General features: G+C 50.4%; 1 protein-coding gene across 2 annotated transcripts in view; it reads right to left on the reverse strand.

Annotated features, from left to right (window-relative positions):
* The window catches only part of PREX1 (phosphatidylinositol-3,4,5-trisphosphate dependent Rac exchange factor 1), a 125,811-nt gene that overhangs the window by 31,144 nt on the left and 74,162 nt on the right, over positions 1–20,505 (reverse strand). For both annotated transcript variants that reach the window (XM_082065124.1, XM_082065123.1), the window contains exons 7-13: positions 14,529–14,662; positions 11,114–11,229; positions 9,995–10,144; positions 6,722–6,869; positions 4,744–4,844; positions 2,842–2,945; positions 2,049–2,098 (exon numbers count right to left, since the gene is read on the reverse strand). In XM_082065124.1, the coding sequence (XP_081921250.1) occupies positions 2,049–2,098; positions 2,842–2,945; positions 4,744–4,844; positions 6,722–6,869; positions 9,995–10,144; positions 11,114–11,229; positions 14,529–14,662 (803 nt within the window). The remainder of the gene's footprint in view (positions 1–2,048; positions 2,099–2,841; positions 2,946–4,743; positions 4,845–6,721; positions 6,870–9,994; positions 10,145–11,113; positions 11,230–14,528; positions 14,663–20,505) is intronic.

The raw sequence follows: 20,505 nt of genomic DNA on the forward strand, positions 1-20,505 counted from the left end.
ATGAGTTGGCTGCCTCTTGTTGAGAGCCTCAGTGGCCGGGCCAAGCGCTGAACGGCTCTGCAGAGCCCGCTCCTCTCTCACCCTCGGTCCCTCTGTTCCAGGCCGGGGCTCCCTGGCATGAGCGTGCACGGAAAACTCCCCAGGCGCTGTGACCGCTCCACGGGCCGGATGGGTCCACACAGCAGCTCTAGAGAATTCATTCTACGTTCTGTCAAAACAACCTCTTTTCTTAGCACCACGCGATATTTCCTTTTTTCTGAAAATCTAAACTCAAGCCACCATCTAAAATTCATCCTACTCATGTTTTCCTTTTACTAATCAACTACAGATACGAATGTGTTGTGACTGGCTTTTGTAGCGAAGTGCAGCAGAAGGGCCTGTGTGTCTGCAGAACACAGGGTGTGAGAAATTAGACAGAACCTGGAAAAAACATCAACCGTGACAACATTCCCAGCAATCCGTGTCCTCAGAACAAACGCTTTCCTCACGGGGCTCACACGCGGCTCCACTTGTCTCCCAGTAACGTGCTCAGCCCAGCACAGAACTGGGGGAGTTTTCTGGGCAGATTTTCCCTCTCACACTCTTATCTTGAGAAAATATGTTTTGGAAATGTCAGAACAATAAAGCAAAGCATTAAAATATTGAGCACTAGTGAGTAGGGGTTTCCAGGTTGTGAGAAGCAACTCCCAACATTTTAACACAGATGCTGACACAGAAGCGGAGTTTTGAATAAGCTGGCACCAGGGCCTTGGTCCAGGGCCCGGTCTTCACTGCCTGCAGTCCAGCGCCTGTCAGGATGGGTATTTCAACATTCGCTCACTGACCTTTCCCCCATTTCAGTCTCGCTGGAAGGAGAGCAGAGCACGAATCGCAGGATGTGACCCGGGGCCACGAGCCGCAGGCGCGCGGTCGAGCAGCGGGGTGGGAGCAGGGCCGCTCCGGCACAGCCCGGCTGCCCACGGGCACCGCAGGAGCCGGTGCTCTGCACGGGGCCGCTCCGGCACAGCCCGGCTGCCCACGGGCACCGCAGCAGCCGGTGCTCTGCACAGGGCCGCTCCGGCACAGCCCGGCTGCCCACGGGCACCGCAGGAGCCGGTGCTCTGCACAGGGCCGCTCCGGCACAGCCCGGCTGCCCACGGACACCGCAGGAGCCGGTGCTCTGCACAGGGCCCAGCCGCCCATGTCCTGGAGTACTGTCCATCACCCTGGAAGTGGAGGAAGTTCTCCCACCGCCACAGCTTCCCAAACTGGATCAGAGACGTATTCAGAACCCTCTTTACATCTCAGGTTTTGAAAGTGTTCTACTTTTTACGTAATATCCCCCAAGTAGCACGCTTTGTTTGCAGCGGGGTATATAATCCCACATGGTTCAAGGTAGTTTCCATTATAGGCCAGAAATGTTCACCTGATGTCAAAGTAAGGCAACAACATCTGAAAACCATCTCCTGGGACCTGGGAAGAGCGTTAACCAGCGCGTGTCGATTATCTAGATTCTGCAGCATTCATTTATACAGGTCCGAGTTCTCAAGATGCCACTCAAGATGTTCAAGGTTTCTTTTCAAATTACAGCTCCATGTTTTATTCCACTTCAGACTGGTTTCTGTTGGTTTAGGGTACTTCTAATGAAAGAACCCCCCATCACACTGGACTCTGCTCACATCACTTTTAGCATCTGTTTTCATCGTCTCCAACCCCAGCAGCACAGCAGCTACAATCGCACCGCACGGTGTGCCCTGAGTCGGTAGCCTGGTTAATCACACCCGCCTGAGCTCACAGGAAGCGCCAGAGCGAACGACTGAACACGCGCCGCGCCAACAGCTCTGGTGAGCGACGGAGCGGAGGGCGCGGAAGGCTGAGCCCCAGCCCCGTTCCAGCAGCCTCCTGCAGAAGGACAACTGCACAACGCCGCTGCGGAGACAGAGGGGACTACAAGAGCAGAGAAAATGCAGAAAATTGCTGCTCACAATAAGAAAGATTTCAACAGCAACACATCATCCTCTTAACGAAGCCAGGTAATCTATGCAAGGGGAAGGTGAAGGTGAACTTACTTTACCACTGGAGTGTACAGGCAGTGCAGTCGGCAGTAGAGCCTCACACCCTGAAGAAGGAAAACACATGGCATTATCAGTTTTTTCCTTTTCTAAAGGAACACTGGCTAGCTGAAGAGAGCAAAACCTGGGCACTGACATCTCTACTCAGCTGGAATTATCTATTGATTAACTGGTTTTCAAAACAGTTCCCTTATCTTCTCTGTCAAACGCTCTTTTCTTCCTTCCCTGCCTCCAGAAGCCAAAGAAATCTGTTCTTTTATCTCTAATCACCTCCATTCCAACATTTTCTCCATTAATCCTTCCTCATAATTAACCCGTGAACTGATGTCCATAAGAAGAAATCCAATTTATTAAAAGCTATATAGGATGAACAGAACTCATTTGACATACAATTACCAGGACCAGCAGTTAAATATTGATCTCCTCTATCTCCCTGAGCCATAATGCCCAGATTTTCAGCAGACAGGCTGTATTATGGGTTACTGTTCCCCTTTAAGACCTTCTGGTAGTGTATTAGGATTGTGATCAGCAGCCTTGGGTGCAGTCACAACTGTATTGTTATTTATTGCTAAGCTCTGCTTCCTCTGTGTAGAGTGCATGTCTGCTCTGGCTTTAGGGTGGACAGCTTAATGCAACAAAGACAAACGGCACTGGGGATCTGCTATCCAACAGGTCAACGACAAATCACAAGGTTCCAACTGAGAATGGTAATACAAACGGCACTGGGGATCTGCTATCCAACAGGTCAACGACAAATCACAAGGTTCCAACTGAGAATGGTAATACAAACCTTGGACATGATGTCTTCCAATTCACTTCTTGGCTTGTACGTTCCATCGTCATAGCGAAATCTGTACATCACCTGCTCATTCTTAAACTGGTGCTTATCTGAAACTAAAACACCAGGAGGACAATAAATGGTTCTTTTCTCCTGCCATGTTCTCCACAGGCTGGTACATCTGCACCGAAGGATTTGCTGCTATCTGTTATTTTCTGAAGGACTCGGTTCTTCAAATTTCCCCTTATCTAGTATATTTGCTCTGTGCACTTTTGAACAGCTCCACCAACAACAGTAGATTTCTAGAATACTGCAGCTCAAATAAAACGGACCTTTCTTCCTCTCACACCAGGTTCAGTTGTGTAAGGCTCTGGAAACAGTCCTAATGAAGGTAACTGGCACCATCTGACTTTTTTCAGTAACTTTGAACACAGTCCTGCAAATTCCCACAACAGTTGCCACAGCACTGAAGTTGCTTTTGCAGTTGTCCAAAGTTCAGCAGTTTTCACCTGACAGTAACATTAGGCCAAGTGAAAACGAGATAAAAGACATTGCCTAACGCAGAACAGGGGTAAGGGCCTCATCGTGGTGCTTAAGTTCTTGCTACATTAGGAGACACATAAGGGGATACTTTCATGTTCAATGATTTCTCAAAATCTCAAGAGTTATTTCCTTAAGTAAATGCAGCATCGCAAACACCTTCCAATGTCTAGAACAACTGTCACTAGAGACACGAACATCAGGAACTCTCACTAACGGGAGCATTAAAACCAAACCAGACGCATCTTCCTTGGCATTTGAATAAAGAGAGCAGTGGATGTAACAGCATCACTTTCTCTGGGCTGTAAATGTGTGTTTAGAGACAAAGGACACTCAAAGTGTTAAAGTGGGAAGTCATGGCGAGGTAAACAGTCTGCATAAAGAACAAGCCTCAGGAGAGCTTTCTGCCCCAACAGTTCCAGTGTACGCGTTCAAACCGCAGGCGAGCGAGGGGGGCGGGCGAGCGTTCTGCACCCAAAGGGCTCCCTGCAGCCGGAGCCAGAGTGTTTCGGTCTCTACAGCCACAGGTCGGGCCAAGGACCCAACGTGTTCAGCAGCCTGGAGCTCATGCTCAAAGCTCTGCAGAGGCTGAACGTGCCTGAGTACGTCCTGGGACCGGGAAGGGACGTGCGTGTGCACGAAGGACTGTGGTGCTGCTCAGATTGGATTTCTCTACGCGTTAATTAAAAGAAGATAACAGACGTAATTTCTTAACAGCGTTATTGTCACCTGAAAGACAAGTTTGTGGAGCCGAGATACCAAGAGATTAAAGCAAGACTAGCCTAATTAAATGGCTCCCCTCTTTAAATTGGTTTCCAAGAGATAGTATGGAAATGTGACTTAAGACCCACATACCATATGCCTTTGATGTGCATTTTGCAGCTAAATTCACCTGAATGTTGAAATTGAGGCATTTGCTGTTTAACTAGAATAGGACTATGTTCTCTGTCTGCATAATATAATATGAAAATAATAGGAACCAGAATCTGGAGGAAGACCCTATTTTAGTAGAAATGCAGATAGCACACAAAATTTTCAAACAAGCTACTTTGGTAATGCAGCATTTCTGCACACACTACCCTACGGTTCTAAAATACCCCTCGTCACAGCACTTCAAGGTCATCTGCTGGGGATGATGGAGAAATATGATGCATCACTATTTTAAAGAGAGATATTCTTGCCAAATGAGCTGGAACAAATCTCACAAGAAACGCTTCATCATATCTTTTCTTTATGACAAGCAGTCTCATTAGAAAGAATGACCCATCACCTGGAGCCCCTCACTCTGTCTGTGCCTGTGCCCCATTCTGCAATCCCCCTCATTTCCAGGGCGCTGCTGAAACGTGGCATCTCTTCATGGCGCGGAGCACTCACCGTGATGAATGATTCCATTTTCCAACAGCGCCTGTCCCAGGTTGACCCCCTCCTCTGGTTTGCTTATCTCTCCAATCTCTGTGAGCCACGACACAAACTCGCTGCAAAGGGAAGCACAGCAGTATATAAGGGAAGCTCTGTATACAAGCAGACACACGGCCCTGCAGGTCACCGGCCCACCACAGGAGACCCGCTCCTCGAGGCAAGTGAGGAAACTGTTTCAAGTGCTGACAACTCTGCTGAGTGCCCTGATTTCCTATGGCTCTGGAGGAAATGCTCACAGAAGACTCCGATCTCCTGTCCATGACTTTCCCACCATTCGCCTTGGCTCATCCTATATACCATGCACACAAAAGGAAAGAAGACCTGGCTGGATCTATAAAGATGCTGCAAATCCTCATTTTATTGAGCAATCCAGACATCCAAGGAGGAAAAGGAAAGCAAGATTAACTGTTGACCTTAAAACAACAAGTTGGACAGCAGAGAAAACAGCTGCTCCTGCCCTCCCAAGCAGAGACCGTGGTCTGAGCTGTTACACACGCTCGCCTTCCTACACCGGGTCTGATTCTTGCCACCCCCTCGCCCCAGTGGTGTAACTGCGTTTGCTTTCACGGAACCACAGTAGGACTTAGGACAGAAGATTCAAGCACAGAGCAGTTAAAGAGAGCACCAGTCCCACTGACAGGTTAATTTAAGGTCATTTGCTGGAGTTGGTACCTGGCAGATACATACATTCTGCTTGTAATCTATAGACTAAAGGTGCCGAGTCTGTCTGCTCATGCAGCACACAACAACACCTCTCGCTGGTGAGGGGCAGAGCTGCACATGTGGGCAGAATAAAAGCCCCAAATTAATAGATATGTAGGATGTTACTCAATTAGAAACAGTAAGTATAGAAAAAGGGACATTGCAAGCCTGATGAATACAGCGCTGCCAAAGCTATAGGGGGCTGAGCTGTTTGCCAGGTTAATTAGCAATTATACTAGCAATGTGTTAAAGTCCTAGAGAAGAACAAAAGGAACATATGAAAGTAGAGCGACATACGGGAGAAGTGAGTTCGCCAAAGCAGCTGGGCGGCTGCCAGCGTGCAGAGGGTTGAGCCGATCAGCACCAGCATCCATGCCTCCCCTTGTGGGCTCTACACCAAGTATTTTTAGTCTCTTCATGCTTATCAGAGCTGACTCATCTAAGCTGTAGGTAGTATTTGCATTTCGCCTTGAGAATAATAACAACAGCTTCAATACTGAAAGCTTCAGTTCCCTGAGGGGCTACCCTGTAACTGTCAGAGTGCGGAAAAAGCCGCAGAATCTGTTCAGCGACGCCAGAGGAATCCCATGGAAACCAGCGGAGATCTGTCAGGCTCCTGAGGCCAGAGCGCTGCAGCGGGCACTCAGACCCCCTTCTGGGGAAAGCTCCTTCTCCACTTCCCAGGGATTCTGAACTGTTTCTAGAAGTACTTAAAAACTGAAACAATATAAACTGCAGAGGGATGCAAGGTGAGAATGGTCCCCCACACCCACTGCTGAGAAGACGAGGCCCTGTGGGGCGCCCCATCCCAGACGAGCTGCCAGCGGCCGTACTCACCGCAGGCACCCAGGGAAATGCCCCACGCTGTACATTCTTCTGTCACGTGCAATGGGCCTATGGTTGTTTACAGCACTTAAATAGTTGCCCTAAACTGAAGTGGAACACTGCTACCTTGTTAGCCTTGTTCTCCTTAACCCTTTTGCTGATTAGAAACAGCTGTTACGAGTTACTATCCAATAGAATGAGCTGTCACCATACAGCCCACATATGGCGTGAAATAGAAATCAATGATCAGTTTTAATAAGTCACAACTGTGATGGGGGTTATGGCCTTTTCAACCAAGCTGCATCAAAGCACATCTGATCTGACCTCACAACACCGTCCCCAGAAAATCCAGAGACCGTTCTTTTAACTGGTATGAAAAGGTCTTTTCAATTCAAATGCCACTTACTTGCCAAGAAAGCACTTGGGCACAGTACTTAATTTTCTCCTCCTGTCTTTGATAAGGTTCACTTTCTTACTCATCATCATCTGGTACAGCTTCTCTCCTTTCTCGGCAATCATGACATATGCGTCCCTCTCCATTCCCAGCTTCAAACCTGGAACACAGAGCACAAACTCCTTCAGAACCTGAACATCAGATAAAGCGTCAAAGTCAAAAGCTGAGGCCAAACAGACAAAGTGGTAAAACCACAAAAATTAACTGACTTATCTTGCAAATAAGGGTCATTTATTTATCTGGGTACAAAACTGTCATTGGTGAGTTTAGCACCAATGAGATACTTACAGCTTTTCTTCTCCATTTTAAAAAGTAGCTTTAAACTTGTGGTTACATTACATCACATCACACAGAGCAGAATGGTTTACAGGACACGGAGGAGTTCCAGACAAAGGGAGATACAACATACACCTTCTGAAACGATCTCCCGCTGCAGTTTCACTCTGACCCTGCAGTAGCTGCAGCGTCAGGGTTCTCAAGGCAGCTGCAGGCCTGGCCGAGCAGGGCACTGCGAGCGTTCTGGTGCTTGTGGCCAAAGAAAAACTGCTGAAACCAAACTCGCATCCTTAAATAAGTCAAAACTAGACAGGAACATTATTTTCTCATCATTTCTTAATTAGCCTATTTACTAATACCCCTAGACTAAAAATACAGTTTGACAATCGTATTATTGAATCGGTGAAAGAAATACTGAATGATTAAAGGAATGGTAGATAATTAGCTACAGAGACAATTTCACGCCCACTTGGTATGAGTTTCCACACAGCTCACGTTAGCTTGAAAGCTGCTGCAGTCGGGGGACGATCTCCGAGAAGAGGCGGCTGTGTCCCAGCGGTGACGGGAACCGGCGCGTTCCCTCTTCCTGTGGGTTTGCAAACTGCTTCAGGGGACAGCGCGTGACAAAGATGGTTTGCTGCTGAGACCTTCTGTCACTTCTGGTCTGAACAAAGGGGTCTGTTTTCTGGCTACCTGCAAATCCAGGCAGCTCGGGAGGCCAAAGGCGAGGCACAGATTTTAGACATCTCCAAGATCAGCTTGAGAACTGGCAGCCTGAATCGGTCCTGGACTTAACGTGCCTGATGTTTACAGAGACTGACATCAGGCAGAATTTAAGTGATGAGCGTAAGGCTATAAAATGAGAACTGTACATTCTTTGGGAAGAGCAGCTCACCCTGGCTGGACATAAATCCTGTTGCTTTGCAGCAAGATACTGAAATGAATTAATAGTCTTCTGTGTCATCAGAATTGCTCTCTAGCTTTCTGAAAACACTTAATGCATTTGTTTTAGAGGCTTGAAATGCACATTCCAGAAATCAGACTTGCACAACATTCGAATACAGTATTTCTTTCTGCGTCCAATATCTGGCAACGGTCTTGGCTCCGTAAATCCCCTGGCTTATTGCCGTTATTCTTCATCCTCCTCTTTCCCCAGCACCGCGATCCGATTCAATGCGAATGCTGACACGTGTAGCCGAGGCTCGTTTGCAGCAGGGGCTGGCGCAGCGAACAGCCCGCGTGGCGGGGTACGCGCGTCGGGCTGGTCGCGCGTCGGGCTGGTCGTGCACCGCGCTCCCGGCTCCGGCGCCAAGGGCACACGGAACCTCGGCCTGCCCCGCGCGGCCTGCGAGGCGGGATCTCACCGAGCCTTCTGACCCAACGCTGAGACCTCGGTGACTGCGAGCGCTCCGATCCAAAGGAGATTTCCCAATGAGGTGTGGAATGCCTGCCAGAATACCCGTGCTTGTCCCCAGCGCCTGTCAGTGCCACATCATAGAACTGTATGACAAAAAGCATCAGAAAACCCACCCTCACTAGAGCCAACGCTGTGTGCAAAACTCTGAGAAACTTTCTGTTGAGGAACAGCGCTTTTCCCTCGCTGATGTTTATCGCAGTCACCTCCCGTGTTCCCAGGCTCCCTGTTCACACATGGTCTGCTCTCCTAGTCCTGTCTTTCGCTTTCCATTGAACCTCCTCTGTCCTCACACACTTCACCCGACGCACAGGAAATTCTGCGGAGCACCAGGGGCCTCACCGAGCACAGACGCACCGTGCAATGGAGAGTCCGGCAGCTTTCAGACACAACATTTACACTCCCAGGGTAGAAGAGCCAAAAAATGTATCTTATTAAAAAAATCAGGATCCTTGCAGGAGAGCGGGTGGGCTGAGGAACCCACCACCCAGCACAGGTTACCAGCTCAGGAGGGTAAAACATTTCCTTTTCATTAAAATAAAATCAAAACTGATTCTACATTTTGAAGGTACTATCCTTGCTATTATAAAAAAGTGTATTGGAGTTCATATATGATAAGGTATGTTAGAAATGTTTTTATTCTATGGTAGTCGGTAACACTGCAATGTGCATTGTGTTTAGCAGATTAGATGCAAAGTATTGTAACATAAAAACCAAGGTTTGGATTTCAAAGGACATGCAAGGATTTAGATTCTCTGCTTTCATTAATCAGTGACAGATCTGCAGCTTTCTTAAAACACTTTAAAAAAATCTAAAGCATTATTGCTTAGCAAGTACAAGTTGTGCAAACACACCACTAATGGGTTCCGGACTGACCTCTTGCAATACCAGCACCACTGAGCAACTACATCTGCAATGGAGCTGCATGTGCAGAGGGGAACCTTCCAGAGTCAGGCACCCAATGGTTGCAAATGTGTCACTTCCTCTGGACACGAGCTGCCATTGTTCCCATGGCGCACACAGGGAGGCAGGTTCGCTTGTGACAGACGGCTCTGACTGTGAACCACCTCAGCACTTCACCGCCCCCCCTGATCCACGGCTTGTGAGCTTGGTTCAAGGTAAGCTCAGTTATTGTTGCGGTTCTCCAGAACAGATCAAAGTGACAAGTGTCTGCATACATTTGTCACTGTCCTCAGTCCAACTGTAACATTTCTAGAGCTTTTCTCCATTAACCGTTCTGTTTATTTCAAGATCACAAAGGCCAAGTTTCTGAGAATGAGTTTGTGTCGCTGCCTCTGGAAAAGCCTGCGAGCTGGATTTGCTTCTTTCCCTTTACTGATAGACACAAATACAAGTTGTTCTTATTTACAAATAAAATAGCAAAAATGAAATTGATCGATCAATTAAATTTAATTCTGCCCATGGAAGAAAAACTGCAGACTTTTCTTTTTCTCTCAGATACTTATACACACATATACATTCCTCCTTGGTACTCAGGTTTATTCAGTGCATTAGAAAATACATGATGCACTTACTCTCTCTCTGCTCCCTCTCCTTGATGATGGCATCCAGCCACTTCTGCTTGTCCTCGGCAGTCTTGGCCATGCAGACGAACCATTTGTTCTTGGCTGTGTTGTGTATCTTCCAGCCGTTGGTCACGGTGTAGCCGTTGCTGTGGTAATCTGCTGTAAAACCCAAAGCACAACGCACACCATGAACAGAACGGCTGCTACCTTAATGAATCAGTGTGGAACACCTTAACTAACGTTTCCTCCTGAACAGCCTGATTCCTGGAGGTGTTCCTCACGCTCCAGGCTCGCCGACTGTCCGTGTGATGGTTGGTACTCACCACTCTGGAGTGAGAACACCAACAGAAGTGCCCGTGGCTTGGCCGTGGACTGTACGGCTCAGTCCTAAGAGCGACACTGTAACTCCACATCAGAACACATCAGGGTATTTCAACTACAGTGACATCAGTGAAAGGTCTGTGGTGTTTGGCCAGGTTCTTTATTCTGAACTTTCTCGGGACACAGTGACTTCTTGCACCATAAGGATTTTTGCCCACAGGACATGGGAACTCTTGAAATGTCAACTCTTTAAAGGACATAATATTAATTCCTGACTTATTACAACAGCAGCAGAGGCTGGTTTGGCCTTTGTGGGTGAAATGAGAAACCCATCCAGCCTTCTGACCTGTGTCAGAACACAACAACCAAACACAACCACATTCCCATATTTGTTCATCACCACATTCCACGCTACTGATCTGATGCTAAGACTAATATTTGGTAGCATTCTAAATGAGATGAAGATCCAGAAGTTCTGTTATTATAGCTGTAATGGCTTAAGATGTAAGAGAAGAAATTATGGAAAGAAGATAAAGGATCTTTTACTAAATTAACTTGGATTAGGAGAAAAAATAGACAAGCTTCTGTGTACACAAACTCTTCATACCGTCATTTCAGAATGAAGGACGAGTGCCTGCACGCATGTCCAGTCTTTCAACTGTAAAAGCTGGTCCAATAATGAAGGCATCAGAAGTTCCAGAGCTTACTGAAGGTTTCGTGAAACGGGATGGACAAGTATTTTGTACTACTTTCCAACACAAGATCTGGACCTGCTGTGCTGTTAAAAGACGGTATTTGGTCTCTTACCTGTTCCATCTTCCACGTTCTCCACCTCCATGACTTCCGTATTTATCCGGCCCCGGAAGATATAAAGGGACCCATTGATTGACTTTGTGCGTTTTGATGGTTTTTTCCCAGTAACTCTGCAATTAGGATTTAGATTGTTAGCAATACATAAGCATATAGTGTAACACATGTACACATAAATCATCTGAGATACGAACATTCAAAAAGGATTCCAGGGGTGTGTTATTTGACCATGTCTCTGACTGTAAAGAGTTGAAATGATCAGCTCACAAAGATAAGTGTACAACAGCGTCAGCAGCGTGATAAAGAGCTTACTTTACAAGATTCCGTGAAAACTGGGATGCCTCCAGGATTCACATTCTTGACAACTAACTGCCTGAAATGCCAACAGAACGGCACCGTGCACGGCTCTGGGACGAGACCCGCACGTCTCCTCACACGACGGGACATGTGCCTGCTCTGCTTGCCCAAAGCTTCGGTAAATTTGTGGTGGCTGAGCCAAGTTTCAAATACGAAATGAAATCAAATATGAATCAAGAGGTTAGTGTCATGTGGTCTTTTGTACGTGTGTTAAATGTCATTGTTTGTGGCATTCGGGAAAGTGCTGCTGTGGTGATTTTGCACCAAAGTTTCCATGCTTACCTCTGTTGGAGTGTTGTATAAACGATTTCAGAAAAGCACTTTCCAGCGCTAGTTCTGTTCTGATTTTTATGTCTAGAATAGGTTTAAACTGCTGAGCTGCCACCTGCTGAGCTTTAATATCCCAGCACAGCCGGGCTACGCGAAGCGGAACAGAACACAGCGGCTGCGCCGACCATCGCTGGGACGGGGCTGTCCCGGCTCGCTGCGGCGAGGGGCTGCGTGCAGCCGGCCGGGCGCTCGCCAGATTGAAAGAATACAGCAATAAAAACAGAATATAGCAATAAAAACCAGCTGGGGAGCAAATCCCTGTCCAAGGGAAATATCTGTGATGAACCGAGGTGACAGCACAATCACCACGCTTTGCTGAACACTTTTTCCTTTTCCAACTAGCTTTAGTGACACATGCACACGTAGTGATGACCCGGTACTTACAACCATCAGACTGACAGGGACGGAGATCTCGGAGCTATTAGATCATTTCCTAAAGACGACTGTTGGAGCCCAAAGAAAAGCTGTCCTGGCAGCCTCAGTGAAAACCCTTTCAATACTCAGCCCACTTCCCCACATGAAACATATTGTTCCTGACATCAGGATTCAATTTAAACAGCCGTCTATGATCCTGCTAAAAACACAAAGCAACACTCAGCCCTTAAAGTCTGTGTCATCGGTTTGTCAGGCTGCCCAGAGCTTCTGCGGAGGATGAGACTGCAGGCTCAGATCTACAGTCACAGATCTAATTCCAGTTCTAAACACATCTTTAAACTGGTCTCAACAACGCTGCTCCTCATTTACACTACTGTGAAAAGATATGATGCCCAAATTCAAATGGCTGCATTGCTGACTGCCTATCAAAGAGTGAGGCCTGAATTCTGACTGCATTTCAATCAATAAAACTCCAGTGATTTCTACAAGATAAGCACAGTCCAAGTGAGATGAGAACCATTTCAGATTAGGAACAGACACAGGTAGTTTTTCAAGTTGGGTTGTTTTTTGGTGGGTTTTTTTGGTTTTCCATAACCCGTGTCCCACTAACAGGCCAGTTGTTTGTCAGCAGCCGGCCAAACCACCACACCAGCACAACCGGACAGACGTCCATTTCCATCCTGGACTCATTATAAATAGCAGCTAGACAGGAGAAATATCCAGCATTAAAGTCTCTCGCCAGTCCCTAAATACATCTTTTACATCAGGCAATTCCCAGCAGACTTAATAAACTATTCTGCTTTTAATGGAAATCAGATACTCAACATTTCATCAGTTCGAGCTACATCATTAGACAAACAATATGGAACCTCTGGGAAAAGCAGAGTGTTAGAGCAGCCCCCTCCAAACGGAGCCACTGCAGAGCAGCGCAGCGACACCTCCCGTGCGAGACCACGCTGCTGCTCCAGAGGCAGCGCAGCGCTTTGTCTTCTCCTCTGGGTGTTCGGGAGCAGCGCCTGGGCAGCGCGGGGCCGGGCTGAGCCACGGCGGGACCAGCACCAGCGCAGAGCTCCGAGAGGTACGAGATCAGACAGGGCTTTGTTGAAGAACAGTTTTCTGTTAGAAGACCCGCACATTTCTGAACTCTGTCTCAGAAGGGAGTTTGGATTTTGACAACTCCGGTAAAGTGTCAAATGAACTGTTTTCTCTTTCTTGCTGCATTTCATCAGTCAGAATGCTTCACTTAGGTGACATTAAAAGACATATAAGAGTGAATTCTGTTAAGTTTCTTCAATTTAATTTAAATGTTCATATTACCTTCTAATAATTTCTACTGTAATTTCACCTAGTAACTTGTATTTATGTTTTGCAGTTTCAGCATTATCCACACACAAAGTCTGAACGTTACTGAAATTATTTTTGCCCAGCTTGATGGCTCCAAAATTTCCACTGAACAAAACACTGGGGAATAAACCCAAATTTTGACACATGAGGATTTTCTTTGGAGAGAACAGTCTGGTTTGTGAGGATTGCTAACTGGGGTGGCCACTCTGCCTGGCCAGCACCAGTACAGAAGTGTAACCTGGAGACGGGGAGGACATGACAGGAAAGGGAGGAGGAGGATCTGGGGTGTAGAGAATGCACCACAAATTCAGAAAAGGCCGAGACATAAGGACGAGACTGGAGCTGTGACGAATTGAAATACAGTACAACTGGTGCAGAAGCAAAGTGCTCTCCAAATTGCTAATGCTATTTTAATAATAAGCAGTAGGTGTTAATAATGCTTAAGTTTTCTAAGATGGAATGATGCAAAAATCATTACTAGGATAAGGAAGAAAACACACAGAACACATGGACTGTGAATGCTGAAGAGCAGCTCGCTAATCCGCATCTCTTCCTCCCTCCTCTGTGCCCTGCATGTACTTAATGTTTTCTTAGCCTTCCACTTTCCCCTTTCTTGGCTTTACATAATGTTTCCCGTCACCCTCTCCTGCTCGGCGCAGCCCCACGATGGAGCTGGCAAGGCTGCTCCTCCACAGCCTCCTGGAGACCCGTCGGCTCCGGGAAGCTTTCCAGCCCCGAGAACCCGCTCCGTGATTCTTCTGCACTGCACCAGCTCCTGCTTTTGGACTGTGCACTTCTCGGGGGGGCCCATTACTGCCTGGCGTATTCATCCTGCCATGTAGTGACTGCGTTCTCACATAGTCGAGGAGCAATAGTGAGGAACAGAGGAAAGTCAGACTGCGACTCAGCCCTACGGGGCGACAGGGAACACGGTGGGTGACGGGTGACTGATCTGACTGACTTCTGAAGGGCCCCATTCTGAAACCGTAAGGACAGAGGCACTCACCTGGATTTCCTCTTACAATAGACCAGCAGATTATCGAATAGAAAGAACATTCTCTCCTGGATGTTTCCTGCTGAGATTTTTAACAGAGTCCCTTGGAGCAAGAGCTGTGTGCAGATATCTGTTAGATTAGACCCCTGAAACAGAGAACAGAGATATTGTTGGTTTCTACCCTTCTGTGTGTGTGTGTAATGAAGGACTTTTTACTAAAACACCGTTATTTTACCTCATGTCATTAAACTGTGAAATAACTGATGCACACATAGGAGGAAGTCTGCATTATAGCCATAATATGGCTAAACACAAAATATTCTCTCTGGATTATAAAGATTTTTTGGAGCCTGCATACAGTACAATAAATCTCCTCTATTAAACTCCAGCAGACGTTTTCCTGAAGAAATCTTCCACTCTCAAAGCAGCTGTACTGTGAGGTTCTCAAGACCATTAGTCTTCCCTTCACGCTCTGAGCTATCATCGCGAATATCAAAAGCGATGGCTTCAGGAATGCTTTATAAAGGAAAGACGGCATTTCCCCGACACCGTAGCTCTGATACTGACACGCGTCACTCTTAACTGTCTCTCTGCAAAACACTCTCGGTGGTGACACGTCTCTCCAGCTCTTCTGCTCGGAGCATCGGCTCTGCTCCCCAGGGCAGCGGGGAGCACAGCTCCTGGGAGCTCCGGCGCCCCCGGTTTCTGGGTGCGCACAGCTGGGAATCTGCTCCTCAGCTGCTCCAGCGACCAAACGAGACGGTTTGCTAACCCTTAGGCACTAACCTTACATCCCTTGATCTACAACAGCATCACTTCAAAGGTACAAGAGCATCAAGGCTCCTTTCCAGAAAACCTCCCTGAGGGCTCGGAAACGTTCATCACCCAGTTCTGGATCACTCGTTTTCACACTTCTCTTGGAGTTGAAAGGGAGAACAACTTGGGGAAATGGTGACTTCCTTCCACAGTCAGCATGCAGATAAGGAAGTAAATTAGATGATATAACCCATATGACCCACTGCCTTGAGTCTTAATGGAAAAGAGAACTGAGTCTGGACTGCAAGACATTCATTATCAAGAGAAGGGCTTGATTTCCAAAGGTCCATTAACCCTGTACTCACAAATAATAGAAAAATTGTGTAAAATACAATTCATCGTACTCAGAGAAGCTGAGGATCCCTCTGAGCACAGGCATGGAATCCAGCTCTGTCTGAAAAGTCCCTGCACGAAGATCTGCGTGAATTATTTTCAGCATCGCATGAGTGATTTTGGGGAAGGTTTGAGGCAGGAAGGCCGTCTGCTGCCGCCAGGCTGCCCAGGGGAAGGCGCCAGACTGAAACGAGCCTTTCTAAATGCAGTGCAGTCCACCTAAAGGTGTGAATGAAGCTCTGATTACATCATGTTCTGAAGCAAACCTGCCCAGCTGCGCTGGCCATGTCTTGCTTGCAGTTATTCTTTAAAGGCTGCCAAGTGCGCAGCCTCAATTTGTGTGTTCCACATATGTGTTTCTGTACGTTCTGGATAGAATGATGCAGGAACCAGCTAAACGCAATAATTCCATCTGCTGTCCTGATACGCGTTTATTTCTTAATCTTTCTACGGAAAGAGCTAATACACGTCCAGAAATGAGCACTTGACATTTTGAAAACGAGCTGCTGATCATTATTATCTCCAGAAGAAATAGCTGTATCTCAGCATGATGACCCAAAGGCCGACTAACACGTGCACAAATAGCAACAGGCACGACCGACTGTACAACAGAAACACAGCTCCTCGTGTGGTTTGCCCATGCACAAATCCAGGCTTCAGAGCACCCCAGCAGCCAGACACGGCAAAAGCAATAAGCACAGTGACATCGTAACCGGAGTCAACCTTGTATCGACACAGGAATCGCGGGCTAAGATCATCTGGCCTATTTTGTGCAGGAAGTGAAAGCCAATGATTGCAACACTTGCTTCTTGCCTTAAAATCTGCAAATCTTTGCTCTTCCATCAGCCCCATCTGATGGTATCTAAACACGGCTCATGCATTTCCTGTTGCTGTTGACCCAACTGCTCCCCATTTATACTGATTGGAGAGGTTTGTCAACAGTAAGAAAGAGAGCAGGAGTATTTGTTTGATGTTTTTAGAGATAACACAGGATTCCTCACCTTTCTGAGTGGGACCAAGCAGCAGGGGGGAAGAAAAGAAAGCAAAAGAAAACATCATAGCTAGTGGAATTGCAAATTACAGCCAATTATAAAATGATTGATCTGCCTAAGGACTAACACATATCTTACAACTCCTGCTGGTTTCTGATGGGGGTTTTGCTTCCCTATGCATTTCAGACTAGGAGAGTTTGGAGATATGTAGCAGTTGTTCAGTAGAAATAATTGTGAGGAGGAGCTCTCCCCCCAGAAAAATCAAAACAGAGTTAAACCAAACAGCACATTAACCTGTTCTTCACTAAGCAAGCAAAGACATCCTCTACAAAAACTGCTCTTCTCATGCTTCCTTGACTTTTCTTTCCCCTTTTTTTGAACTAATCTTTGTTTCCCAGAAGGATCAACTGGAATTAAATTGACCTGCCTGAACCTAATCCATAACACAGACCTATAAGAACTCCGTGCGCTCCAAAGGAATGAACGCGAGCAGAGCTGCTGTGATGAGGATCAGACAGGGCCGGCCCAGGGACAGCGCATCACGGACACACCCAGCGCGCATCACGGACACAGCCCAGCGCATCACGGACACACCCAGCGCGCATCACGGACACAGCCCAGCGCATCACGGACACAGCCCAGCGCATCACGGACACAGCCCAGCGCATCACGGACACAGCCCAGCGCGCATCACGGACACAGCCCAGCGCGCATCACGGACACGCCCAGCGCGCATCACGGACACAGCCGAGCGCGCATCACGGACACACCCAGCGCGCATCACGGACACAGCCCAGCGCGCATCACGGACACAGCCCAGCGCGCATCACGGACACACCCAGCGCGCATCACGGACACAGCCCAGCGCATCACGGACACAGCCCAGCGCGCATCACGGACACAGCCCAGCGCGCATCACGGACACAGCCAGCGCGCATCACGGACACAGCCCAGCGCATCACGGACACACCCAGCGCGCATCACGGACACAGCCCAGCGCATCACGGACACAGCCCAGCGCATCACGGACACACCCAGCGCGCATCACGGACACACCCAGCGCGCATCACGGACACAGCCCAGCGCATCACGGACACAGCCCAGCGCGCATCACGGACACACCCAGCGCGCATCACGGACACAGCCCAGCGCATCACGGACACAGCCCAGCGCGCATCACGGACACAGCCCAGCGCATCACGGACACACCCAGCGCGCATCACGGACACACCCAGCGCGCATCACGGACACACCCAGCGCGCATCACGGACACAGCCCAGCGCATCACGGACACAGCCCAGCGCATCACGGACACACCCAGCGCGCATCACGGACACACCCAGCGCGCATCACGGACACAGCCCAGCGCATCACGGACACAGCCCAGCGCGCATCACGGACACAGCCCAGCGCACATCACGGACACGCCCAGCGCGCATCACGGACACAGCCGAGCGCGCATCACGGACACACCCAGCGCGCATCACGGACACACCCAGCGCGCATCACGGACACACCCAGCGCGCATCACGGACACAGCCCAGCGCGCATCACGGACACAGCCCAGCGCATCACGGACACAGCCCAGCGCGCATCACGGACACACCCAGCGCGCATCACGGACACAGCCCAGCGCATCACGGACACAGCCCAGCGCATCACGGACACAGCCCAGCGCGCATCACGGACACACCCAGCGCGCATCACGGACACACCCAGCGCGCATCACGGACACACCCAGCGCGCATCACGGACACACCCAGCGCGCATCACGGACACAGCCCAGCGCATCACGGACACACCCAGCGCGCATCACGGACACACCCAGCGCGCATCACGGACACACCCAGCGCGCATCACGGACACAGCCCAGCGCGCATCACGGACACAGCCCAGCGCGCATCACGGACACAGCCCAGCGCATCACGGACACAGCCAGCGCATCACGGACACAGCCCAGCGCGCAGCACGGACACAGCCCAGCGCATCACGGACACAGCCCAGCGCGCATCACGGACACAGCCCAGCGCGCATCACGGACACACCCAGCGCGCATCACGGACACACCCAGCGCGCATCACGGACACAGCCCAGCGCGCAGCACGGACACACCCAGCGCATCACGGACACAGCCCAGCGCGCATCACGGACACACCCAGCGCGCATCACGGACACAGCCCAGCGCGCAGCACGGACACACCCAGCGCGCATCACGGACACACCCAGCGCGCATCACGGACACAGCCCAGCGCGCATCACGGACACAGCCCAGCGCATCACGGACACAGCCAGCGCGCATCACGGACACAGCCAGCGCGCATCACGGACACGCCCAGCGCGCATCACGGACACAGCCGAGCGCGCATCACGGACACACCCAGCGCGCATCACGGACACAGCCCAGCGCGCATCACGGACACAGCCCAGCGCGCATCACGGACACACCCAGCGCGCATCACGGACACAGCCCAGCGCATCACGGACACAGCCCAGCGCGCATCACGGACACAGCCCAGCGCGCATCACGGACACAGCCAGCGCGCATCACGGACACAGCCCAGCGCATCACGGACACACCCAGCGCGCATCACGGACACAGCCCAGCGCATCACGGACACAGCCCAGCGCATCACGGACACACCCAGCGCGCATCACGGACACACCCAGCGCGCATCACGGACACAGCCCAGCGCATCACGGACACAGCCCAGCGCGCATCACGGACACACCCAGCGCGCATCACGGACACAGCCCAGCGCATCACGGACACAGCCCAGCGCGCATCACGGACACAGCCCAGCGCATCACGGACACACCCAGCGCGCATCACGGACACACCCAGCGCGCATCACGGACACACCCAGCGCGCATCACGGACACAGCCCAGCGCATCACGGACACAGCCCAGCGCATCACGGACACACCCAGCGCGCATCACGGACACACCCAGCGCGCATCACGGACACAGCCCAGCGCATCACGGACACAGCCCAGCGCGCATCACGGACACAGCCCAGCGCACATCACGGACACGCCCAGCGCGCATCACGGACACAGCCGAGCGCGCATCACGGACACACCCAGCGCGCATCACGGACACACCCAGCGCGCATCACGGACACACCCAGCGCGCATCACGGACACAGCCCAGCGCGCATCACGGACACAGCCCAGCGCATCACGGACACAGCCCAGCGCGCATCACGGACACACCCAGCGCGCATCACGGACACAGCCCAGCGCATCACGGACACAGCCCAGCGCATCACGGACACAGCCCAGCGCGCATCACGGACACACCCAGCGCGCATCACGGACACACCCAGCGCGCATCACGGACACACCCAGCGCGCATCACGGACACACCCAGCGCGCATCACGGACACAGCCCAGCGCATCACGGACACACCCAGCGCGCATCACGGACACACCCAGCGCGCATCACGGACACACCCAGCGCGCATCACGGACACAGCCCAGCGCGCATCACGGACACAGCCCAGCGCGCATCACGGACACAGCCCAGCGCATCACGGACACAGCCAGCGCATCACGGACACAGCCCAGCGCGCAGCACGGACACAGCCCAGCGCATCACGGACACAGCCCAGCGCGCATCACGGACACAGCCCAGCGCGCATCACGGACACACCCAGCGCGCATCACGGACACACCCAGCGCGCATCACGGACACAGCCCAGCGCGCAGCACGGACACACCCAGCGCATCACGGACACAGCCCAGCGCGCATCACGGACACACCCAGCGCGCATCACGGACACAGCCCAGCGCGCAGCACGGACACACCCAGCGCGCATCACGGACACACCCAGCGCGCATCACGGACA

This window comes from Streptopelia decaocto (assembly GCF_964273445.1).
Source record: "Streptopelia decaocto genome assembly, chromosome: 14".
Lineage (NCBI taxonomy): Eukaryota > Metazoa > Chordata > Aves > Columbiformes > Columbidae > Streptopelia > Streptopelia decaocto.